The 27,146-nt window shown below is 45.3% G+C and overlaps 1 protein-coding gene across 1 annotated transcript; it reads right to left on the bottom strand.

The window, feature by feature from the left end:
- Positions 1-221: 221 nt before the first annotated feature.
- LOC117058309 (very long-chain acyl-CoA synthetase-like) lies at positions 222-27,146 on the bottom strand. The gene is made up of 11 exons (XM_033169404.1): positions 26,568-27,146; positions 15,911-16,120; positions 15,432-15,590; positions 14,518-14,642; positions 13,194-13,388; positions 9,498-9,588; positions 8,174-8,372; positions 6,777-6,874; positions 5,577-5,707; positions 3,905-4,083; positions 222-374 (listed from the first exon to the last, which is right to left on the bottom strand). The coding sequence occupies exons 1-10, from the start codon at positions 27,043-27,045 to the stop codon at positions 3,907-3,909; spliced, it is 1,863 nt and encodes a 620-aa protein (XP_033025295.1). The 5' UTR covers positions 27,046-27,146; the 3' UTR covers positions 222-374; positions 3,905-3,906.

Below are 27,146 nucleotides of genomic sequence, written 5' to 3'. Positions count from 1 at the left end.
CTGTTTCTTATTGGTGTACATAATAACAAGAACTCCCAACTTATTTAACACTTTGAGAACAATGGCACAGAGCTTTCCAAACCGTGTGTCTGTGACACGTTTGTGTGTCAGCTGCAGTGTGTAGATGCACCCCGCGAGCGAACACTCCTCCTGGGGCTGGAACGGGGTTCGTTTAAACTCTGGTTTGCTAGTAGAACTGAATTACTGTGTCACAAAATGATGCATGTCTAAAAAGTGTGTCACCAACACGAAAAATTTGGAAAGCTCTGCCATGGCAATAGATTATCCCTCCTTTCCCAGGCAGAAGCCAAGTAGCTCAACACTATAGTTGTTTCCAGGTTGCCACTAGGGCAGTTAAAGAGACAGTTGCCCCTTTTCTGCTTTGCTAGGGCAGTTAAAGAGACAGTTGCTGCCTCTGCTTTGCTGCTGGTTGCTGCTGCCCAGGAGGACCCCCCTGCCTGAGTGCCTGAGTGCTGCTGCTGTCCAGCTCTTTTTTAAATGTTTTTTTTTTCTTTTTCTTTTTTTTCTTAAATGTTTTAAAATGTTTCTATTATTATTATTATTTCTTTTCATCTTTTTAAGTTTTCTTGTTGTGGGGGTGGGATAGATGTTTAGTGGGGTTTTGAGTTTTGTATAATTTTGGTTACTTGTAATTTTTATAGTTTTTGGTTTGTATTGTTGTGTTTTGTTTTCTGTTTTTATATAGGTTTAATTTTGTTCTTAAGGGGTGGGGTCAGGGCTGCCTGGGAGGGGGTCCCGGCCAACAAAATGGCTGGGGCAGGTTCCACAGGGTGGGATGCACTGGGACAACCGATCTCAGTGATCACGGGCAGGAGGAGGAGTTACGCTAAGACCAGACCATGTCATTGCCGAGGAGGCAGGTTTAGTCGTTGTCTGAGGACTATTCCTGCCTCCGGGTCTGGTCCTGACCGGGCGGATACTGGATTCAGCAAGGGATACCCACATGACCTGAAGATGCTGCTGTGCAATGCCAGGTCAATGTTGAATAAAACCACTGCCATCCACGACTTGATTGTGGATGGTGGACTTGACCTGGCATGTGTAACAGAGACTTGGTTGGATGAAGCGGATGGGCCTGTCCTTGCCGCTGCTTGTCCACCAGGTTTCTCTTACGCACAGCAACCCAGGCCATCTGGGCGGGGAGGGGGGGTTGCAGTGATTTTTAGGAAGTCATTAGTTTGCACCAGGCGTCCTATTGGGAAGACCCAGTTCTCTGAGTGCATGTTCTGGAAGTTGGGCAATAGGGGCAGTACAGGATTCCTTTTGGTGTACCGACCTCCCCGCTGCACCAAGGATTCCCTGCCCGAGCTGCTTCAGGTCGTGGCGGATGTTCTCCTGGAGTCACCTAGTTTGGTCGTCCTAGGGGATTTTAACATCCATGCCGACACGACCTTACAAGGGGCCGCTCGGGACTTCGTGGAAAGCATGGCCTCCATGGGGCTGTCCCTGAATAAGTCTGGTCCAACTCATAGCCGAGGACATGCCTTAGACCTGGTATTCACCTCTATGGATGTTGGTGATCTGACATTAAAAAAAAGTGAAACTAAAGAAGTGCCATGGTCAGATCACTTCCTGGTACAACTGGACTTCTCCGCAACCCTTCCCCTCTGCAGGGAGGTGGGACCAATTCGGATGGTCCGCCCCCGCCACTTAATGGATCCAAATGGTTTCCAGAGAGTGGTAGGGGATACTTTATCCCATGTTGATGGCCTTTCAGCCGATTCCCTGGTGGCCCGCTGGAATGTGGAGCTAACCAGGGCTATTGACTGTTTGGCTCCGAAGCGCCCTCTCCGGTTGCATGGAGCCCGGACAGCCCCGTGGTTTTCCCCGGAGCTGAGGGCGATGAAACAATCGTTGAGACGGCTAGAGCGCCGGTGGCAGAAAACCCATTCTGAATCCGACCGAACACAGGTTAGAGCTCAACGTCGAGCCTACCAAGTGGCGATAGCGACGGCGAAGAAGACTTTCTTCACCGCCTCTATTGCATCTGCGGAAAATAGCAGCAGGAGACTCTTTCAGGTGGTTCGGAATCTATCGGAGCCACCTTCGTCATCGGGGCCTGGTAGGGACCCCAAGATCTCCTGCAATGCGTTTGCAAAGTTTTTTGCAGATAAAATCGCTCAGATTCGGAAAGAGATAGACTCCACCGTGGGAGCAGGGCCAGGGCGGGAGAGTGCCAGAGTCCTGTCTAGTCCAGTTGCGTGGGATCAATTTCAGTCTGTTACCTCCGAGGATGTGGACAGGCTGCTTGGACGAGTGAAACCAACCACCTGTCTCCTTGATCCTTGCCCATCCTGGCTTATAAAAGCTAGCCGGGAGGGGCTGGGCGATGGGCTGCGCGGGGTGGTGAATGCTTCCCTCTGTGAGGGAGCCTTCCCAGCCCCGCTGAAAGAGGCGGTCATTAAACCGCTTCTTAAAAAAACATCTTTAGACCCGGCCAATATGGCCAACTATCGCCCAGTCTCAAATCTACCATTCTTGGGCAAGGTGATTGAGAGGGTGGTTGCTGAACAACTCCAGGCACGCCTGGAAGAAGCGGACCATTTGGATCCCTTCCAATCGGGATTCAGGCCTCACCATGGGACTGAAACCGCCTTGGTCGCGCTGGTCGATGATCTCCGGCGGGCTAGGGACAAAGGTGAGAGCTGTTTCCTAGTTCTGCTGGATCTCTCAGCGGCCTTTGACACCATCGACCATAACATCCTTCTAGACCGGCTAGAGGGGTTGGGAGCTGGAGGCACTGTTATACAGTGGTTCCGCTCCTTCCTCCTGGGCCGTGTTCAGAAAGTGGTGGTGGGGGATGAGTGTTCAGATCCCTGGGCTCTCACTTGTGGGGTGCCTCAGGGTTCTGTCCTCTCCCCCATGCTTTTTAATATCTATATGAAGCCGCTGGGAGAGATCATCAGGGGGTTTGGGCTGGGTGTTCATCAGTATGCGGATGATACCCAGCTCTACCTCTCTTTCAAATCAGAACCAGTGAAGGCCGTGAAGGTCCTGTGTGAGTGCCTGGAGGCGGTTGGAGGATGGATGGCGGCTAACAGATTGAGGTTGAATCCTGACAAGACAGAAGTACTGTTCTTGGGGGACAGGAGGAGGGCAGGTGTGGAGGATTCCCTGGTCCTGAATGGGGTAACTGTGCCCCTGAAGGACCAGGTGCGCAGCCTGGGAGTCATTTTGGACTCACAGCTGTCCATGGAAGCGCAGGTTAATTCTGTATCCAGGGCAGCTGTCTACCAGCTCCACCTGGTACGCAGGCTGAGACCCTACCTGCCCGCGGACTGTCTCACCAAAGTGGTGCATGCTCTGGTTATCTCCCGCTTGGACTACTGCAATGCGCTCTATGTGGGGCTGCCTTTGAAGGTGACCCGGAAACTGCAATTAATCCAAAATGCGGCAGCTAGACTGGTGACTGGGAGTGGCCGCCGAGACCACATAACACCGGTCCTGAGAGATCTGCATTGGCTCCCAGTACGTTTCCGAGCACAATTCAAAGTGTTGGTGCTGACCTTTAAAGCCCTAAACGGCCTCGGTCCTGTATACCTGAAGGAGCGTCTCCACCCCCATCATTCAGCCCGGACACTGAGATCCAGCGCCGAGGGCCTTCTGTCTGTTCCCTCACTGCGAGAAGCAAAACTACAGGGAACCAGGCAGAGGGCCTTCTCGGTAGTGGCGCCCGCCCTGTGGAACGCCCTCCCATCACAGGTCAGGGAAATAAACAACTACCTGACATTCAGAAAAAACCTGAAGGCAGCCCTTTTTAGGGAAGTTTTTAATGTTTGATATTGTTGTATTTGGTTTCTGTTGGAAGCCGCCCAGAGTGGCTGGGGAAATCCAGCCAGATGGGCGGGGTACAAATAATAAATATTATTATTATTATTATTATTTTCACAGCTTCAGTTTCCTCTCTGCAATGGTGCTGAAGATCTGTGGAGTCAAGGGCATGTAACATTCTTCAGAGTCATCGAGGAAGAAGAGGGGGTCACTGATGACAGCAGGGTCAAATCCTTCCTTTACCAGATGGCTTTTGACCTGTTTGAAAGTGCCCGTGATCTCCAGGGCGCCCTGCATGGGAAAGAGCACTGCGGTGAGTAGAGAACGACAAACAGCACCCACTCCAAGACATTCCTAGAGCAGGCCAAGGGGGTCAGTGTTTTGAGCAGTGGCAGGACAGATGTACAAGGACAGGTTCTGAGCTCTGCTGGGGAAGCTGGCATCCTAGCATCTCATTGGAGATAAAGAGAGGGGATTTCACTCTGTTCATTTACACCCAGTTGCTGAAGGCCGAACCACAAGGATCTATGACTCAGGGCTCATCCAGGCTTCCTTTTGTGCTGCCTGTCTTTGAGTGGGGTGTTTTGTTTTGTTTTGTTTTAATCCTGGTGCTTTTCCTGGGAAAGCTTGGAGGAAATGACAATGGGGCTTCCATGCATAGGAGCCAACTCCTAGGGGCCAACATCCTTCCCTCGCATACAATACCTGCCCCCCCCATATTTTATTCAAATTAGCATCCCTGTTTCTCTGATTCAGCAGTAAAATACAGGTTTCCCTGGTGGGAGGGAGCCCCCGGAGAAAATAAACAAAAAACTTATTGAACGCAGAGTTTTAAAGCACAGACCTGTACTTGGAAAGTGTGGCATAAAAGAAAGTCTGGATGAGACTATGTCTTCTGACTTGGCCCGCCCTGGGCAAGTGCTTGTCTATAGGCAGGGGATGCTTTTTCAGCTTGAGGGTGTCATTGTCTTGGCTGTGTGTGTGTGCGCGTGTGTGTGTGCATGCGTGCGCATGCAGAGCTGGCCATGGGTGAGGTCATTCTACACCCTTTCACACACACACACACACACACACACACACACACACACACACACACCCTTTCCCCCTCCCCTTGCTGTTGCTCTGATTAGGAAACAGCCGAAAAGTCAGGAAAGGACACTATAGAGGAATCCATGCCCCACTCTCTCTCAAACGTACATGCCCATTCATGCACAGGCTCACAAAGACATGTTGTACCTAGCCAGCCTCCTCTCTTGCCACACAGTCTTGCCCCCTGGTGCTTCATTGATTGAGAAACAGCTGAGCAAGAAGGTGATGGACGGCTGATGAAGGAATTGGTGTGATGAGAGGCAGGAAAGGGAAGAATTCCCTGGGTAGGAGGCTGGAAAAAGAAATGGAAGCCTCCAAGCTGGGATAGTCCACTCCTTTTGGTGTGAGATAAGGGTTAAGATCTACCCCTAATAAAGGGCTCTGTGTTTTATTCCTTTTCTCTTTCTTTTCCCTCCTATATTCTCTCTCTCTCTCTCTCTCTCTCTCTCTCGTGTTTTTTCTTCTTCTCTGTTTTTATTGGGATCACTTTGGTTTTTATTGTACTGCATGCTGAAAACGTTCAATAAAAAATCATATTAAAAAAGAGAGAGAGAGAAACAGTTGAGCATCAGGAAGTAGTGTGTTTGTGCAGGCTCCTCACCCCTGTTCTATAGCTTGGAGGTCTACTCAGCTTGACCTATGGGGCTTCTCAAGGCAGCAAGCAGAGGGAGGAAAGTGACAAGAAGGGATCGTACCTGGATGCGAACGAAGCGAGGTACGGCATAGGCTGGCAACAAATCATTGGCGTGCGCATACAGCTTCTGCCCATCAAAGGAGTGCCCCTTCTTAAGGCAGATTGCAGCCATCCCTGTCTTTCCTTCGTGGCCTGGGACAAACCAGAAGGGTATGGAAAGCCATGTCACACGTAAATGAATGTACCTAGAACAGCTGTGGACTTAACCTGCCAAATAGCCCGAGGCGGCTAGCTAAAAACACTCCAATTCACACAGGCTTACCCTGCCATATGATCCAGTTTCTTGTTCTTCTGATCTTTTCCTTTTTAATTTTTTATTTATTTTTTAAAACTTTGGATTTTCTGCATTGAGCACTTCAGTTTTTGAGCTAGCCATGGAGGAAAGCAAGGACCTTTCCTTCACAACCAGCACAGAAATGCAGGACTGCCTCCAGATTGTCACATCCCCGCACACGGTACATTGAAAACACATTTTGGTAGAGCATGAGACTCTTCATCTCAGGGCTGTGGGTTCGAGCCCCACGTTGGGCAAAAGATTCCTGCATTGCTAGGGGTTGGACTAGATGACTCTCATGTTCTCTTCCAACTCTACAATTTGTTGATTCTATGATTCCTCCCCCTCCCAAGAATCCCGGGAACTACAATTCCTGGAACCCCTAACAAATTACATTTCCCAGGATTCCTTGAGGAAGCCATGTGCTTTAAGTGTGTGTTAAATGTTTTGCTTATTTCATTTCTATCCCACTTTCCCTCTAAGAAGCTCAAGGCGGTGAACAAGCTTCACCTCCTCCCCATTTTATCCTCACAACAACCCTGTGAGGTAAGTGAGGCTGAGAGTGAGAGACTGGACCAAGGTCACTTCAGTGAGCTTCATGACTGAGTGGGGATTTGAACCCTGGTCTCCCAGGTCCTAGTCCAGCATTCTAGCCACTACACCACACGGACTCTTTAAACATAGGCTTCTTTAAATGTATGTTGTGGATGTGACCACTATATTGCAAGAGTGATTCGGTTGCAGACTGGGGATACCCGCCTACCAGCCTTTGACATATCAGTTCACAGAATCCAAGTGACCCAAGAGCTGGAGCCGTTACTGAGCGACTGAACCTTGTTGCTGGTGAGCGGATAATCTTGCCATATATTTGGATGCTAAATGTGGCAGCAGAAAGATGGGTTTTATCCAATGGAATTTCAGACTCACCTGGCACTGGTACCCCATAGACATTGACTTCCTGGATAAATTTCAGTGGTGCCAGGGTGTTCTCCACTTCCGTAGTGGCCACGTTTTCCCCTTTCCAGCTGCATGGACAAAACAGATTATTCCCGAATGGGTTTGGTAAAAGTGAACATCCCTCATTTTGTTCATAATCGGGAATTTTGTCATTGCCACAAGCGAGGAGCCCAGTATATGGTTCCTCGGTGTTTTCGAATGCTGCATCCTTGCCTGCTTATATAAGTTGTGCTGCATTGGTTTTGTTTAGCGGTTGTTTTGGGGGCCCTACAAACACCCTTTTAATTGTTTACTCCTACTTTGTGCTCATCAGGGCAGTTATACATGCTCCCTCTTTCAATACTGTTTGTGCCTGCAAAAGTTTCAGGGAGGACACGGGGCTTTGTTCCCAACTGTTAAAGCTCCCGTAACTTCCTGCTTCAAATCCGGTAACTTTTAATGCCACAAATGCTTGGCAGGGTGGGGCTTTTGCTGGATCCCTTCCAGATGATGAATTAACATTGGGGGGAGCATCGCAGAACAACTCATAAAGCAAAATGGTGTGCGGATGGTCCAGTATAAATCCACCACTAATGCACTATTATTGCACCAATGGCATTGTGCAGAATATATCCACGTAGAAACACCAGTCTAGAGGGGCCCTTACTGTATTATTGCCTTGTAACACACCCTGGGATCTTCCTTATTTAAATGCATCTTCCTTTCCTGCTATTTATTTATAATAGCCTGGGTGACTAACAACAGTATCAAAACAACCAACCCTACAATAAACAATAAACAAGCATCTAACAAAACCAATAAATGATCAGTAGAAAAAGCAAAAATCAACAGTAGAGCCAGTCATATTCATTGAAGCAGTGACTAACCATTGACGAAGGATGGGGTAGCTATTTTGTTATCAATAATGAGATAAAATTACTTATTAGTATTTGGATACTGGTTTCGATCATTCAGAGCTCTTCACCTACAAGATCTTGTTGCGATCCTTATGGCGACAATAGGAGCCTGTGGCCTTCCAGATCTCTGGCTGGACCTCAACTCCCATCAACCTCAACCAGCATGGCCAGTGGTCAGGGAAGATGGGAGCTGTACTACAGCAACACCTGCAAAATTATAGGTTTCCCATCCCCACCTTGCAACAACATCTATAAGATAAGTGAGGCTTATTATACCCAAATTACACCTGGGGACGACGGAGGTGAGATTTGAACTAGATGCTTCATGACACTCTGAGCCACTGCCCTACACTGGCTCTTTAGGTGTTTGCCAGCATTTGTGAATGCTACCTATGCTAATGAAACACTGGTGGTGCTGACTGCCTGTTTGACACCTGTCATAATAGCAGCAGAACCTGTGGTGGGACTCACCGGAAAGTATCTCCTACCCGGTCCTTGAAATATACAAAGCCTTCTTGGTCTTCCATCAGGAGGTCGCCGCTATTGAAGTAGCAGTCTCCTTTGGTGAAAACATCCCGGAGAATCTTCTTCTCCGACTTCTGTTGGTCTCCTGCGTAGCCAGAGAACGGGGCAATCCCAGTGATTTTGGCCACAAACAAGCCTGTCTCACCTGGGAAAAGAAAAGGGAATGAAGCTGAATATCAACTAATATTCATCCTCCAACAAAGAACCACGGGCAGGATGACTGCCTCCGGGTGCTTCCGGTGGGAGTCAGCCAATACTACTGGGGACCAGCCTTCCTACCGTTCTCCTTGCTGTCATTGACATCTGCCACTGCTGACATCTCTAGCAGCTGTCAGGATGCACAGCAAGGGAGCACATGGAAGTGAATCTGCTTTAGGACACTGTTTCCTCAGGCATTCGTCCCTAAATCAGGTGAAGCACATCACCACACCTGATTGCTGCAGAATATGCTGATTTGGCAGGATGCTGGCCTCAGTTGGGCCACCCTGTGAAATCCATGAGCAGTAGATTCAAGACAGGCCAGAAATTCATTATGTTACCAAAAAATGTGAATATTAGGGGAAACCCCACATGATCATGTGCACAATAGAAGAAACAAATTTTTGGGCTGCTTTTAAAAAAGAAAATAACATTTAAAAAATAAAATAATTTTTAGCTGATATAGAAATGTGCTGAACTGAACGGCATGTCCAGGCAGTTGCTATTTTGAGGTGGAATTCAATCACATACCAACAAATTCAGTTTGATCAATTATATATGATTAGGAGGTCTTGTGCAACAAACCCGCTTCCCCCAAGTATTGGATTTTTTTGCACAAAGGAAAGGAATGGGGGGAATGGACTGGAAAGATTAAAGCTTGCTTTGATGCAATGTCATCTAACGTCCCTGCGAATAAATCAGGATGAATTAAATAACCAATGGCATCCAATCTCGCTGCAAACAAAACTGGATGAACGCTCATTAAACAGGAAGCAACCTAAGACTGGAAAAATGAGAAACTGAAGTTGAAACTGACAGATTATGCATTCATCCCTTCTGGTGGCCCTGTTAAATGAAGACTCTTCACATTTAACACAAAGCAGGAGTAGCTCACACATACACTTTCAATGCTTCTTCTTATGTTCTATCTGTGAAGAAGGGACTCTGCCATCTTTCTTGCAGAGAGATGTGAGCTATTTCCACAGTCTAGAGGCCACGTACCTTCCTGTGAGTTAGGACTCTGACAAAACAAAGCCCAGTTCCTGTCTGAATGCCAACTTTATTGGCTTACCTGGGATCACTGGGATGCAATGTCCGTTCTTGTCCCTCACAGGCTCATCCTTGTCAACGTCATATTTGATGAATTCGTACTTTGCCAGTTTCTGAGTTGGAACAAGCAGGAAATGGAAACATGATCCCACAAGGCTGAAATTCAAGGCTGCACATGGACTGGGATATATTTTATGAATGACCCAAGGGAACAGGGAGCTTATTGCTAATAATAATGACAACAACAACAACATACTGCTAATTCATTTTTTTTTAAAAAAATTAAAATCAGTTTACAACAATCTATATATATAAAACGCAAGTGTCTCTGCATCCAGTCCCTGTGTCTCTGGGTTTGCGCTACTGAGCATGTGCCCCACGGACACAGGGATTGGAGCAGAGAGATCGGGCCAGGAGCAGCGGCGGCAGTTGAAGCGGCGGTTGAAATGGAACATTGGCGCTCCAGAGGCTGAAGGGCGGCCGAGAAGGGAGGCCACGCTGCCACTCTCGCTGCTGGGCAGAAGGAGGAGGAGAACCCGGGGGGGGGTAAAGCCTCCCGGGAGATGATGCCGCCACCTGCGCCGCCGCCTCACCCCCCTTGCTTCCCCACCCACCGCCCCACACTCTGAAAGGGGCTGGGAGCCCCACACATCCGGAAGGAAACCTGTTCTACCGTCCCCCAGCCCCACACCACTCCAGGGAAAAAAGTCCCCTCCTGTCGCCGCTCTCCCTCGGCCGCCCCTTCCCCCGGCCAAAAGACCTCACCACAACCGCGGTGGGAGCTCCGCAGGAACCTACCATCATGGCTGCTCCTAGCCCTTAACTCCATTCCCTCAGCAGCAAGCGCAGGCCTAGCCCGCCAGGCAGCCCAGACCGGAGGGGTTGGGATTAAGGCAGGGTTCTGCTGAGCTCGAGCTTGGCGTCGGCCGTGGGTGTCTGCGGCAGCGTGTTATTTCTGGGCGAGTGACAGGCATGTGGAGGGCATCGCGTGCGCGGAAAGTGAGGGGAGGAGGAGGAGGCAGCAAGACATGCTTCGTGCAGTAAGTATGTTTAGGACAGAAACAATAAAAGGAAACACGCCGTCATTTCTCCCTCAGGTATCTTAACGCCGTGTAGGGAGTGCATGGTTTGCCCTGCTCCCTGCACTTCAGGACTTTGGGTTTTGTGTCAGAAATGTTCTAGCGCCCGTTATTTTAACGGGTTTAAACCACTAGTTGTACATAAAACCATAGAAGACGAAGACAAACCACAGAAATTATCTAGGAAATACAACAATACCCAAAGGCCTAAAGGTCTCTGTTATGTATTGAAGTTCTCACCCTAGGCCACTAGGGGTGTGTGTATATAGTTCATTGTGCTGGTGTTTTCACTCAGGTCTGCACATGCAAATGAAGGATTGAAAAGTGACGTTCAGGGATTGGGTAACTACAGAAAGTTGTTACTGTTGCTTGTAGCTGAGTTCTATATAAGCAGGCTGCTGAGCTCTTCAACTCACTTCTGTTCCAGCCTGAGAATAAACAAGAGCTGCTTGGAAATCACTGTGTCGTCTGCTGTGTCCACCCACAACTTAACAGCCTCTGCGAGGTAGGTTGGACTGAGAGACAGCAGCTGAGCCAAGCTCACCTTTGCAGCTTAGCAGAGATTTGAGTCTGGTCTCCTTGATCTAAACCAGGTTTCGAGAACCTTTGGTCCTCCAGGTGTCGCTGAATGAACTGCAGCCTTCACCCCTGGCCATTGACCATGCTTGCCAGGGCTGATGGGAGTTATACTTCATCAACATCTGGAGAGCCAAAGGTCCCTCACCCCTGGTCTAAACACAGCACATTGCTGCTCTACCTCACTGGCTAGAGTTCCCCTGGTAGCAGCTGAAGCTCAGGGACAGAGGACCCCTTTTTTTGCCTGCATTGCCTCATTCTAGTTTAATGATGTGCTGTTGTTGGGGGGCAAAGCCCAAAGTGGACGGACGCAAATCCATATATACACATGCCCAAACTCTTCACCAGACATGCTTCCTTGTGGAGTTCTGAGAAAAGGCTTTCCCTTTCTCGGCACACAGTAAGTGTTATGTACTGAGCTGAATCCTAGAACAATAGGATCCAGAATGCAGCAGTCTGATTGGTCCGCAGGAGCCACCCAATCCAGCTCCAGGTGGAAGTGAAGTAGCGACCTGATTGGCCTGCTGGAGCAGCCAATCAGGCTTCTGGAGGAAGTGAATCCGCAACCTGATTGGGCCACAGGAGTAGCCCAGAATTAGCCAGTCATGTGGGGCCCATTGTGTAAATAAAGTATATATAGCAGACGTTTTGGGGAAAGATTAATTGATTGCAACTCTGAGCTGAATAAACAGCCTGAAATTCACACTTGACTCTGAGTATATTTCAGTAAGGAAATGCAGCAAGGTGCCACTGGAAGAAGGGAGCTGCTTCTTTGTCTGTTGGCATTATGGCCTGGCAGCCATGCCCCTCTTTACCACTGCTTCGTCAAGTGGCATAATGGACGAGATCAGGCTTGAACCTCAGCAGGAAGAGCTGGGCCGTGGCCAACCCACACTGCGGAGGCTGCACTATGCCAACAAACTATCTTTCCAAGTATTACATTTTTGCTTGGGGGGTGTCGGCAAAATTCTTGGTACCTTTCCCTGTACTTTCCCCTGCCGTTTGCTTTTATCTTGCTTCACCTTCGTGTTGCATTCTCTCTACTGCTTTCTAGCTGTCTGAAAGGAGAGGTGGTCAGTCCTGACATGCCTTGTGAATAGAGTGCAGCAGGAATAACAAGTTCTGGGTGGTATGTAGCAAGACTTGGGCCACGTCCACTCCATATATTTCAGGAGAGGGATGTGGGTGGCGCTGTGGTCTAAGCCACTGGGCTTGCGATCGGAAAGTCAGCAGTTTGAATCTGCATGACGGAGTGAGCTCCCATTGCTCTGTCCCAGCTTCTGCCAACCTAGCAGTTCGAAAGCACAGCAGTGCGAGTAGATAAATAGGTACCGCTGTGGCTGGAGGGTAAACTGCATTTCCATGTGCACTGGCACTCGTCACTGTCCTCTGTGTGCCAGTAGTGGTTTAGTCGTGCTGGCCACATGACCCAGAAAGCTGTCCGCAATCAAAACAGCAACTCCCTCAGCCTGGAAAGTGAGATGAGTGCTGCACCCCATAGTCGCCTTTGACTGGACTTAACCATCCAGGGGTCCTTTACCTTTACCTTTTACCTTATATATTTCAAGCATTATTATACCACTTGAACAGTCATGGCTTACTTCCAAAGAATCCTGGGAGAAACTCAAGCTTATTAAGGGTGCTGAGTGTTGTTAGGAGACTCCTATTTCATACCCCTCAACTGCCCTGATTAAATCAGGACATCCTGGTTTTGGCCTCCGTGCTCTCAGCATGGTGCCCAAACATGTGTGAAATTGTGATTTCATGTAAGATCGTAGAGCCCCAAAACACACAGGGAGGGGGCATCATTTGAGCTCTGCTTCAGGCAGCAAAGGGCTGGACAAACAGTGGTGATGAACATAGGCCTACTCTGAAGAAGTGACTTCATGGCTTCATAACTGACGCAAAAACTAGCCAATCTGCAATGCACAAATTTGGACTGTACCAAACCCAGGAGAAGGGTTCCCCCCCCCACTGAAACCAATCTAGATAAGAATGTGTATCTAAACAGGGTTTCAGGTGGCTATGGGTTTGCTGAGATATTCTAGTTTAGTTCTCATTACCTTGTAGAGGAAATGGGACCTTCCCACAGCTCCGACTTTTCCTGTGTAGTTAAAAAACCCAACGTTCCCTTCTGTCGCTCCATACATCTCATGGATTTGGATGGGTCCAAATCGGTGCAGGAACTCCTTCCAGACCTCCGCACGCATGCCGTTGCCTATTGCCATTCGCACACAGTGGTCTCGGTCGCTGTCTGTCTGCAAAGCAGCATGTCAGAGGGGTTGCCGCTGAACTAAATAAACTTTGCTAATATTTATTATTATTATACATTTCTACGCCACCTTTACCTTCCAAGGATCTCAAGGTGATAGACATGGTTCTCTTCCTCCCCATTTAATCTTCGCAACAACCCCGTGAGGTAGGTTAGGCTAAGAGATTGTGACTGGCTCAAGGTCACCCAGAGAGCTTCATGGCTGAGTGAGGATTCGAACCCCAGTCTCCCAGGTCATAGTCCAACACTCTAACCATGACGCCACACTGACCAGTGCCGGCTTCCTGTCCTCCTGATAACAAACATGTTAGGTTAATGAAATGTGCTCTGTGAAGGGCTTCCTAGGAAGGCTCTTTGGAAACATCAGGCTACAGCTGAGGGGCTGTAATTTACACAGTATGCCATAAGAATATCAAGGCAGTGCCCCCCCTCCCAGTCCAACATCTTGATCTATTAGATGCCTGTGGGAAGCCTACAAGCAGCAACGGAGCACAACAGCAGAATTTGCCTACCCAAGTTGGTGGTCTTCACTGGCTCTTGCAGAAACAAATCCCACAATTTACATGCTTTGCCACAGATAGGAGGGAACCAATGTCACCAAGGGTTTCCAAACCATGGTTTCCAATTCTGGTTCTCAGGTCGCTGCCAGGGCCCACATGGGCCTTCTTTTAAAAACCAAGCAAAAGAAACTGACGTGGCCATAAAGTGCCCTGGAAATGATGCTGCTTCTGGAACATTTGAGGAGTTTGGGGTGGGTGGGTGGGGAGACGGGGTGGCATTCACCAGGGGCATTGCTGTGTAGAAAAGGATGAAGATATTTTTAAGTTAAATAATAATTAAAAAATGAGCGCCTGCAACTGTGTACCTGCTTCACCAGCTGTTCCTCGGGAATAAAATGGATTTATAAAAAAAAAATGAGAAAAGAAGATGGCTGATCTCCAGGTGGTCGTTTGTGAGCTCAATGGGCTGTGTGGGGCTCTTGACTTTGACCTCTAGGTGCAGCCCCCATCTATATTGTTTGGATTTCAGCTGTGAATCCAAATGGACAATCCATCTGAATTCTTGGCAACATTTTTGCTGCAACAACAAAATTGGCCTCTCTCGCCAATGATTACCTTTTTCACGTTACACAGGTAGCGCATCATTTCTCCCACATACAGGATCAGCGAGATGCGATATCGTCTGCAGTCATTCCAGAACTCAGAAACGGAGAACTTATGTCTCAAGACACATGTCGACCCTTGTGGGAATAAAGAGAGAGAGTGTAGCTTAGGTGTGGCCTTGTTGTGAGCACTGGTATATAGGAAGATGCAGTTCTAAGTGCCATGCCTTATATTACTGCAATGTAAGTCATATGTTGGGCTGCCTCCGGAAAGTGTTTGGAAACTTTAGCTGGTGCAAAATTGCTGCAGCTAAGAGATTTGCTCTAAATGTGCAGTGAACCCTCACAGATACAAAAGCCTCCTTGCTCCTTGAGCCAGACAGCAGCTGGAGGATTTCGTTAAGGAGGCTGGAGGATTTCGTTAAGGAGGCTGGAGGATTTCGTTAAGGAGGCGGGGAACTGTAGCTCTGTCAGGTGTAAACTACAGTTCCCATGATTCTTTGGAGCAGGGGAGCGGTGCACTTTAAAATCATGTTATGTACGCAGCCTGAATATGTTTGACTTTCACATGTAGGTTTCCTGGTCCGCTTCTTCCCATGGGTGGATGAAAGAATGTTCAGAATTAAACAGCGGCAGGTGTTTTCAATGTATAAAGCGCAAATATGTGGTGAGGAAGGATCCTATGTGGAGAGAGGTTGTGCTGTATAGTGGTTAGAGCATCAGACTAAGACTCGGGAGACCAGGGCTCTGGTCCCCACTCGCCCTGAAAATCACTGGGCAATCTTGGGCCAGTCACAGTCTCTCAGTCTGACTTGAGAGTACACCTGCACTCATCGATGTGTGTATGTCTATGCACTTATCAACCCATCTCTGCCTATCACCCTCTTGCAGAGGAGGTGTGTTTGTGAGTGGACATTCCATACATACCAGCTTCCAGGCATCCTCCAACCCCAACTATGAGTCCAACTGTGTGGTACAGCGGAAGCGTGATGTAGACGACGTCCACGGGGCGGGCCCCAAGATGGGATGGTAGGTTGGATGCTATCAGCAGCTTCCTCTGGGAAAGGAGTGCAGCTTTTGGTAGCCCTTGAGGCGCAGAGGAAAAAGAGAAGGGCTCATTTAACAACCACAAATGACTCCGTCCAGTGGGAAAGCGTAACATGCTGGGATCCCAATACATTCCTTCCCATGTTGACAGATTCTAGGAGCCACAGGTGAGAGTTGAGTGCAAGATGGGAGCCAAAGGTGGACAAACTACCCCAGAAGGAGCACAACTTATTCCCCACCAAAGGAACTACCCCTCTCTTAATGACCCCCATACACAAGTAGGAGAGGTAGAAGGAAGATGAGATTTACAGACATAAATTGGCCCCCTCACCCATCACTATGACCTTTCCCCTCCTCACCTGTAGTTCCAGAGGTGAAAATATACAGGGATGTAGATTCAGCAGTTACGTTGGCTCTGAAGGAAATGGGCACAGGCTCGGCTGAGCTGGATTGGATCTGCCCCAGCAAAGCTTCCACGCCCTCGGTTGGGGAGTCTTCACTCAGGAAGAAAACTTGGACTCCTTCATTCTTTAGAGCAGGAAGGACATCCTCAATGGCATCCTTGAAATCTTCAAGAGAGCATGAAAAGAGGTGAGATTTTTTTTATTGACCCTTGCTTCCTAACCTTAGGCACGGATATCTTCAAATACAGGCAACTCCCCATTTACGCATGTTCAATATGCACGCATCCGTGTATACACACATTGCGTCAAACCCGGACGTGACCCAAAAATGTCACAAAAATATCACAAAAGAGGCAGAATGCGGTGTTTGCAGGCTTCCCCAGTTGTGTTTTCAATGGCGTTCTTCTGCATTTATCCTGATTTTCTTGTGGGGTGTTTTAACATTTTCCCATTAATCATTCCCTAATTCCTTTAAAAAAAAAAAAAATAAGTCTTTATTAAATTTGTGTTTCTTTAAAAAAAGGATTTCAAACATAAAACAAAACAAAACATTAAATCTTACATCACACAAATAATAAACATAAATTTACAATAGTCTCTTTCAAATTATACATCAGATTTAAAATATGACTTCATATTGCTTCTACAACGGTTTTCTTAGTATAATACTCATTTCATTACTCTAACTAATAATTTAGTTACTCTCATTCTTACAAACGAACAAAAAACAGAAACTATATCTATATCTCTATCTATCTATCTATCTATCTATCTATCTATCTATAAATCTCCCACGTGCATAACTTAATCTAAGCAAATCATTAGTTCCGTTTTCAAACCTTCTTTTTTTAAATATTCTTCCACATATTTCCATTCTGCTTTTGTTTTCTGTTTTTGTATATCTCTTATTGCTGCTGTCATCCTTGCTAAATTCATATATTCTATTAGCTTAATTTGCCATTCTTGGACTGTTGGTATTTTTTCTCCTTTCCAGGTTTTAGCTGTAAGTATCCTAGCTGTGGCACATGCGTACAAAAGGATGTTTTTTCTGTCTTCAGGAATATTCACAGGGGTCATACTTAATAGAAATATTTCAGGTTTTTCCCCAAAAGTAATTTTCAACATTTTCCTCAAATTTTCATATATAATATTCCAAAATTCATAACTCTTTGGACATTTCCACCAACAGTGGAAATACGTACCTATTTCATTTTGACATTTCCAGCACTTACCCGAATTTGTTCCATATATTTTTGCCAACTTCTCTGGGGTAAAGTGCCATCTATATACCAGTTTCATCATGTTCTCTTTAATTCCAGAACAGGCTGTAAATTTCATATTATTTTTCCATAATTTATCCCATTGATCCCTATATATGGGTCTCCCTAGATCTTGTGCCCATTTCGTCATTACACATTTTACTTCTTCATTCTTTAATTCCCATTCAAGTAAAAATTTATAAATTTTTGATAATGGTTTATTCGAATGTTCTAATAGAAATTCTTGTAATTTTGATTTTTTTTCTACAAATCCTATTAGCTTGTGTTTTTAAAAAATATTCTGTATCTGATAGTAATGTAACCAGCTTGCACATTGATGTTTAATTTGTTGATACGGTTTCAAAACCCATTGGTCATTTTCTTTCACTAACAAATCTTGATAGGTCAACCATTTTTCTTCCTTAATTTTATTATTCGTTGCAGTCATCTCTAACGGCGATGCCCACCATGTTACCTTTGGTTCAATCCAATCTTTAAATTCTATCCAAATTTTGTATAGGGATTTTTTAATTATGTGATCAGTAAATTCTTTATTACTTCCCTTTTTTTCCTTTAACAAATATGAATGCCACCCTGTAATATTCCTGAATCCTTCTAGTTCCAACAGTTCTTTGTTTTCCAATAAACACCAGTCCTTTATCCAGCACAGACATGCTGCTGCATAGTACAATCTGACAGCTACTCAAAGGATGTGGAAAATAAAAATGCTGAATATCAGAATAATCATCATTCAGCAAATACTAATGATTCCAACCTACTGAGACAGGACGTGCTGGGCTCTCCTAGAGATATTATTCTGGCTATGCCTAATGAGAACATACTTACTATAGAAGATACATTGGAACAAATACAAAAATCGCAGAATGCACTTATAAATAGGCTGCAATCTATCAAAAGCTTCATATCTAGCATTGCCTCCTCAGTACCGTTAGAATTTAACTACTCAAATATCATCACAAAACCGATGTCTAATGAGGAATGGATAACATGCTTATATCTGTCGCCGCACGAACTGGGTAACCCCACCCCTATATTAAGACCCCAAAGTAAAAAGCAGCAAGTTGAGCTAGTGACCCCTAGCACAAGAAACGGCTCAATCTTTATAGATAAACAGGGCGTATTGGATACCATCCACAGGAGAGATTGATGAAAACTGAAGAATAGCCAACTAAACAATGGATTGAGCGAGCTTATTACAATCACAGCGGAAATTAACTTACTAAGATCAGTCAATGTGCAAAAAACAGATTCAACAAATTCCACACACAGTGTACCACCTGGAAAGATATTCCCATTAGTGGCTTCTCCACATGCCTATATGTCGGCCACGGCTGATGATACGCCAGTCACCACGACATTAACTAATTCAAACCATAATTTGTCTCTTATCTCCTGGAACATCGCAGGCTGGGGGTCTAAGAGTAAAGACCCCCTCCTCATAGATTTTCTTACCACACATGACATCATTCTTATTCAAGAATCCTGGCTATCAGGAGAATTATATTTAGAAAATTATCAATCCTATGTAACACATGCATCACCAAGCCAAAGAGGAGGAAGATCAAAAGGGGGCATCGGCATACTACGGTAATTTCAACGCATATACAAGCAAATATTACTCAACTTCAGCACCATGCAGATTGGGTGGCGGCGGTTTACGTGGACTTCTATGGTTGCAGCCTGCTGTGCATAAATCTCTATTTACCTCCTAAGTGACTTCACGCACAAGTTGAGCAACAATGGAAAGAAGTAGAAGACTATATTGAAACGTGTCGAGACCTCTACCCATCAGCAATGATATTAATAGCAGGGGACCTCAACGCCAGGACAGGTCAGAGTGATGCGGATCTTTTTGCGCACTTCCACCTCTGCCCACTGGACTCAGAAATTACTGCACCACTAGGTCCCAGAGCATCCTTGGATAAACCCTGTAACTGGGGAGGTTTTCAACTGATACAAACAGCATTTAGACAAAATCTACATATTTTAAATGGAACAGCTCCTGGCGACTTACCAGGTAAATTTACTTTCTGCTCAGGACGAAAGCTCTCTGTAATAGATTATTGTATTATCTCACAAGAGCTGATTCCCCTGATCAACGAGTTCAGAGTAATTCCAAGATCAGAAAACGACCATTTACCAATAAGTCTGCGATGCATTTTACCCCAAAGCCAACCTCCCCCACAATCCAGACATAGGGCACGCCTTACGACCGATGCAGGTTACAAAAAAGTCAAATGGAATGGCCAAAGGAATGTCCTTGCAGTCCAAAGAAAGTGAGAATTGGGCTGAATTATTTCAGAAGAGCTGTTTAGAATCGGCGGCAAATACATCTGATATGCTATCATTATACCAGAAGCTGATAACAAGACTTCAAGAATTATTTGTAAAACCATATATTTATAAACCCCAACAAATGACCCACTCTAAGAGATGGTTTGATAAAGAATGCATAAAAGAAAAAAAGTTACTGACCCAAGCTTTTATTGAGCATAGGGAAGACCCCCTCAGACCATAAAAAGCAGCTTATGATGAAGACCAAAAAAAGCTATAAAAGACTATTGGCAAGGAAAAAACGGGCCGATCTGATGCGACACTGGAAACAACTCATAGAGGCTTCCAAGTATAAAAACCCGTCATTATTCTGGAGGCTAGTTACAGGCCGCCCAACACAGGAGATGACACACTTATCACCTTGCATAACAGTGTCAACCTGGCAGTCGCACTTTCACAACCTGTATGGAGAAGCTAACTCCACATTACCTTCGTTAGACATCCTGGAAGAACAACTCCAACCATGGCCTCTGCCTTCGATGGAGAAAATACACCATTTGATAGATCAGCTAAAGAGTGGAAAGGCCCCAGGGCATGACGATCTCCCACCAGAGGTGTTTAAAATCAACCCGAACTGGTGGGCTCCTGTGTTAGTGGCCTTTTTCTCTTTCATTGACAGAACAACACAGATCCCTGAGGACTGGGGGCTGTCAATTATTATACCTATCTATAAAAAAAGTCCAAGAGATGATCCAAACAACTATAGGCCAATAAGCCTTTTGAACATCCTAAGCAAACTCTACGCCAGCTACTTGAGTGAGAAGTTGTGCACGTGGATAGAATCTAACAATATACTCAATGATGCCCAAGCAGGCTTTAGACAAGGAAGGTCAACACTAGACCATTGCCTAATACTCCAACATCTGGCTGAGAAATACACCTCACAATTCAACACCCATCTTTTTGCAGCATTTATCGATTTTAAAGCTGCGTTTGATTCAATCCCTCGTACTCGCCTTTGGGATAAACTCACCAAATCATCTATAGACCGCCGATTATTGCTTTTAATATTTAAACTATACAGCAATACATTTTTGAAAGTAAGATGTAACCGGGAAGGTTCACTCTCGAACCCAATCAAAACAGCAAAAGGGGTTAAACAGGGATGTATTCTGGCCCCCCATCTGTTCAACATCTACATTAATTATCTTATCACCCAGATGGAAGAGGCAGACTCGCATCCCCCCAAACTATCGAATCAAAGGATACCTATCTTACTTTATGCAGATGACGCAGCCATATTGTCACAGACCCGTATTGGCCTCCAGAGAGCACTAAATAAACTGGAGCAATACTGCAAGGTGGAACAGCTATTAGTAAATTTTCAAAAAACTAAAATAATGATGTTGTTGTTGTTCAGTCGTTCAGTCATGTCCGACTCTTCGTGACCCCATGGACCAGAGCACGCCAGTTTGGCCAAACTCATGTTAGTAGCTTCGAGAACACTGTCCAACCATCTCATCCTCTGTCGTCCCCTTCTCCTTGTGCCCTCCATCTTTTCCAGGGAGTCTTCCCTTCTCATGAGGTAGCCAAAGTACTGGAGCCTCAACTTCAGGATCTGCCCTTCCAGTGAGCACTCAGGGCTGATTTCTTTAAGAATGGATAGGTTTGATCTTCTTGCAGTCCATGGGACTCTCAAGAGTCTCCTCCAGCACCATAATTCAAAAGCATCAATTCTTCGGCGATCAGCCTTCTTTGTGCTTAAGAGCTAAATCTCGTAGGTATGTTAAGGTAGACAGGATGCAAGTCATTTCAGTGGGCTTCATATCAATGATAGGTAGGAAAAGTACTGATGATTTCTCAACTTTCTGGTTGTTTTGGTTATTATGTATTAAGTGCATCATTCCAGACCAGCCAGGCATTGGTTGTTCAAAGTTCCTTGACAGTTTCCACAGCAGATCTACTTTGACATTTGTGGGATAGATATCAGGCAATATTTTAAACTTAATGCCTTTGAGAGTACTGGATGCAAATCGATATTCATGAATGTTGATAGATGCAGCAGCTTTTAAGTCACAGTTCAATATATTCTTTCTTGGAATACAACGAGAAAAGGTTTTTGCTGGGGTTATTGCTGTTATCATCCCCATACCATGGAATGTGTTCTCACCATTCAGTGTAAGAATATTGTGATCAATATTGTCCGCAGCTAGAAGAACGTGACTGTTTTCAACATTTTCTGATATATCAACAATTAAAAAACATAGGATACACACAATTAAGTTTAGAAAACTAATCGAAATACAATACAATTGATACAGCAGGTCGGCCATTTTGAAATCACGATTTCTCAGTGTTCCTGTCATTTATTTTTTTCTAATTTTTTATATGTTATTCTACACCCAATTCTCATAAAAATGCCATTAATAGCGTTTATGTTGCAATTTTGCCCAGGTTCCAGTGTTTTTTTCTGTAGTTTGCCCGGACTAATCAGCGTATCTGAGGTTGTTGATATTTTTTCCGGCAATCTTAATTCCGGTTTGGGATTCATCCAGCCCAGCCTTTCGCATGATGAATTCTGCATATAAGTTAAATAAGCAGGGAGACAATATACAGCCTTGTCATACTCCTTTCCCAATTTTGAACCAATCAGTTATTCCATATCCAGTTCTAACTGTAGCTTCTTGTCCCACATAGAGATTTCTCAGGAGACGGATGAGGTGATCAGGCACTCCCATTTCTTTAAGCACTTGCCATAGTTTGCTGTGGTCGACACAGTCAAATGCTTTTGCATAGTCAATGAAGCAGAAGTAAATGTTTTTCTGGAACTCTCTAGCTTTCTCCATAATCCAGCGCATGTTTGCAATTTGGTCTCTGGTTCCTTTGCCCCTTCGAAATCCAGCTTGCACTTCTGGGAGTTCTCGGTCCACATACTGCTTAAGCCTGCCTTGTAGAATTTTAAGCATAACCTTGCTAGCGTGTGAAATGAGTGCAATTGTGCGGTAGTTGGAGCATTCTTTGGCACTGCCCTTCTTTGGGATTGGGATGTAGACTGATCTTCTCCAATCCTCTGGCCACTGCTGAGTTTTCCAAACTTGCTGGCATATTGAGTGTAGCACCTTAACAGCATCCTTTTTTAAATTTTTAAATAGTTCAGCTGGAATATCATAACTTCCACTGGCCTTGTTGTTTGCATGGCTTTCTAAGGCCCATTTGACTTCACTCTCCAGGATGTCTAGCTCAAGGTCAACAACCACACTACCTGGGGTGTATGAGACCTCCATATCTTTCTGGTATAATTACTTTGTGTATTCTTGCCACCTCTTCTTGATGTCTTCTGCTTCTGTTAGGTCCTTTCCACTTTTGTGGAAATTCCAATTTTGTGGAAATGATATTCTCCAATAAAAGGAAAACACTAAGGTGGCAAATAGATAACCAACCTATTGAGCAGGTGACTTGCTTCAAGTATCTAGGTGTAGTCTTTCAATCTTCCAGAAAAAACATGGCACATATTAAATATGCATCCTTGATAGCTCAAAGGAGTGTGGCCGCGATTGTAAGATACCATCGAACAACTGGGGGAAATTATATCCCGGCAGCCCTTAAGCTCTTTGCGGCCAAACCACTAGCCCAATTACTATATGGCGCACCCTTCTTGATAAATTCCAAATTGGATGCGTACGAGAAAGTTCAGTTAGGTTTTCTAAGATCTATAACTCTAACCCCTAAATGTATTCCTAATGCAGCCTTACGACTGGAAGCTGGAGTGCAGGAAGTAGAAACTAAAGTATGGCAATCAGCTCTACAGTATTGGATAAGAGTGAAAACGTCCCCAAATGGTCTTCTCCCTTTAATCAATACTGATAGTTTTCAATCCACTTGGGAGCAGACTATTCAAAAGAAATTAGCCTCGTATGGACTGCTGGTGGCAAAAAAGGGAAGCCAAAGGGCGGAAAAGCTTATTAGGGAAAGAATCGCAGATATCGACCGCCAAAACACCTTAACTCGTCTTCCCACAACGTACAGACAACTGTATGAGCACCGCCCAAACCACCCAGCTATCTATCTAAAGACGTTAGAAAACCCAAGACACCGATGGGCTTTTACTAGGGCTCGTTGTAATGCATTACCCTCGGCGTTACTAACTGGTAGATATCTTCGGATCTCAATAGAAGAGAGGCTATGTCCTTGCGATCTCAAGGAAATCGAATCTATTAGCCACGTTCTCCTACACTGCACTCTGTATGGAGATTTGAGGAAGGAGTTAATCGAACCCCTGTTAAAAAATCTACCAGGCCGTTCAATTGAAATGCTGACTAGATATTTAATTGAGGACACCAACCCAGAGCGAACTATGACTGTAGCTAAATTTTGCTATCATGCGGCAAGACTGAGACGCGTCATGACATCAACTAACAACAGTGATAAAGCCGTCCACCAAGCCATAGCAGATAATACTTAAATGGAATTATCTCCCATTAAATTTTAGCTTAATTTTAATCTAACACGGGATCTGAAATAGTATTGTTAAAAGACGATATTTAAGAAATATTTATACTATGTACTATCGTTTTATTTTCTCTTTTGCTGGTCTATGACCGTAATAAAGATTATGATTATTATTATTATTATTATTATTATTAGTATTATTATTATTAATCTGAGGTCCGGGACTCCCCCCCCTTTCTTTTATATCTGTTAAAATTTTATATAGGATTCTTTCTTTTCCCCCTCCCCAATAATTAGGGGATAATCATTCCCTAATTCATTCCACATTTTCCATTGTGTTTCTCCATCGCTTCCCAAGCTGCAAAAAGCATGAATCTTTTAAAAAGTTGATCTGTTGCGCTTTGCAAACAGCGCCCTTTAACCCACTTTAATTGTGCAAACTTAAAAGTACCAGCATGTTCTTGAATCCTTCTCCCTAAATATTGATGGACTGGAGGTGCCCTTTATCTTCTTGGCTAGATCTGCTTTCCTAAATGTCAATGACTGCTATAACCGTTCAGCCAGGGCTGCATTTTAGCCTCGGCCTTATTCAATCTATACATAAACGACATGGTCAAATATTTAACATCCCTGGAGTTTCATGCCCCCAAACTGGCCGAAAAATCAATTTCAGCACTCCTCTATGTGGATGACGCGGTTCTTCTGTCACGAACCAAAGTGGGCCTCAAAAGGCTTCTAAGAGAATTCTCAGCCTACTGCAGGAGAGATCAACTGGTGGTAAATCACCAAAAAACCAAAGTCATGGTCTTCGCTAGGAGACACAGACAATATAGATGGGAGATGGACAATCAACCAATAGAACAGGTCAAAAATTTTAAATACCTCGGAATAGTTTTCCAGTCAACAGGGTCCTGGGAGGCTCATCATAAATATGCCAGGGAAAAAGCATCCCAAAGCGCCAAAATATTGTCTCGCTTTTACTTTACGAAGGGAGGCAGGCATATGCCAGCAGCTCTGGAGGTTTTTCAAGCAAAACCCTTGGTGCAGTTACTCTATGGGGCCCAAATCTGGACGGGAAACCATTGTAACATACTTGAAACGGTCCAGTCTAAATTCTTAAGACAGATTCTAGCCGTCCCACCATGTGCATCAAACGCGGCCCTACGATTGGAGACCGGCCTCCCCTCTGTCGAAACCAGGACCTGGTTAAGAACATTCAACTATTGGATTCGCTTAAATTTAAATCCATCCGGCCTATTGCCCCTAGTTACACGAGATGCACACAGAAGTCTGTGGTCCAAAGCAGTGCATCAAAAACTACTCACATGTGGCCTCCAAGCACAACACATACTTAAAATGGGTCTTCCCAAGGCAAAAATCCTTATTGACCAGCGCCTGAAGGATATTGAATTGCAGAATAATCTGGCCTCTATCAAGAAATTTAGTGCTTGGTACGCTTATCTGCCCCCCTCCCACTTCAAATCTCGGGCACCATACTTGTCCAACCTAACCATCCCAAAATTTAGGCGGGCCTTTACACTGGCCAGACTAAATATGTTACCCTCAGCTGTTATTGAAGGTAGATACCAAAAAATTCCAATCGAGATCTGGCTATGCCCCTGTGGATCCGGCTATGTAGAGACTGTGTCACACGTACTCTTGTCCTGCCCCCTATATAAAGACCTGAGGGATGAGACCATCACGCCACTCCTATCTGCCATCCCGGGCCGCTCTTGTGAAGCCAAATTGTTTTCACTTCTAGCCGACCAGAACAGCTCGATAACAGAGAAGGTTGCCAGATTTATCGAGAGAGCAATGAGATTGAGAGCTGCTATCTGAACGACAACAGTGTAGTCATCCGAATTCCCAGCATAGGATTTTATTATTATCATTACTATTAATATTTTACTATTTATGCTAAGTTCCAAGGAGCTATTACCTTGAGTTTTAATAGGTTATAAGGTTTTATTGGTAACCATATTTGTTGTATTTTTGTTGGTGTTTGTCTTTTAGATGCTATGGCCAGTCGGCTACGGAAATAAAGTTTGAATTTTGTAACCGTTCAGCAGAAAACTGCATGGAAAGGCAGGAGCAAGCTAGTTTCTCACAAAATAAATGAGAATAGTGCCTGTACAGTGCCTGGCCTCATATCTCAGGTTCTACAAATGTTCAAAACTTACTTTTTATTGTACAGTGGTACCTCTGGTTACGTACTTAATTCATTCCGGAGGTCTGTTCTTAACCTGAAACTGTTCTTAACCTGAAGCACTACTTTCGCTAATGGGACCTCCTACTGCTGCCACGCCGCCAGAGCACGATTCTGTTCTTATCCTGAAGCAAAGTTCTTAACCTGAAGCGTTATTTCTGGGTTAGCAGAGTCTGTAACCTGAAGCGTATGTAACCTGAAGCATCTGTAACCTGAGGTACCACTGTAAACAAATTTAACTTTTCACTCCCTTTCATGACACTAAAAAGCAGCTGTCTGAGGCTGCTGCCAGGATTCCTTGCCCAGAGGAGATCAGTGGTCAAACTGGCCTGTGCAGTCCTGTCATGCTTTCATTTCCCCCCTGAGGTGCATCTATTTCCCACTTGCAAACAGTCACCATCACCTGGAGTTGTCAGTAGCACTTTGGCCTTGCAGGAGCTGAGGACATGCAAGAGAGACTTGGCTCGGATGTTATAGTTGATACACGCCATGACACTGCCAATCTTCTCCAGTCCCATCCAGACCCAGAGATAGGCAGGGACGTTCTTTAGGAAAACAGCCACCGTTTCCCCTTCTTTCAGCCCTACGTGGTCCCGGAGCACTCTGGCCAGCTGACTGCTGCGCCTGTCGATATCTCGGTAGGAATAGGTTTCGTCTCCAAAGAGGACCAGGGGCTTCTCTGGGTGCTTCTGGACTTTAGCCAAGAAGAAGTCCAGTAAGGTGATGGGAGGTTTGCGGCTGAGGCACCTGTGGCATTTGTATCCTGTTTGAAGGACACGAAAGAAGGAGACCACGTCCTGCCAAAAATAGGGGCTGTAAAATTTCCCCAGGTGGTACACAAGGATCAAGATCCCTGACACAACCGTGTTCACGTCGAGCATGGCTGGGGTCTGGCTTTGGAAGACCCAAGGTCCTGGAAGCTGCAGGCACCCACTGCCTCTTGCAGGCTCCGTCCAAGACCTGCTGAATGGAAGGCAGAAAA

The sequence above is a fragment of the Lacerta agilis genome, chromosome 14 (assembly GCF_009819535.1).
Source record: "Lacerta agilis isolate rLacAgi1 chromosome 14, rLacAgi1.pri, whole genome shotgun sequence".
NCBI lineage: Eukaryota > Metazoa > Chordata > Lepidosauria > Squamata > Lacertidae > Lacerta > Lacerta agilis.
The sequence above is the reverse complement of the archived record's forward strand: the minus strand, read 5'-3'. Positions and strand labels throughout refer to the sequence as shown.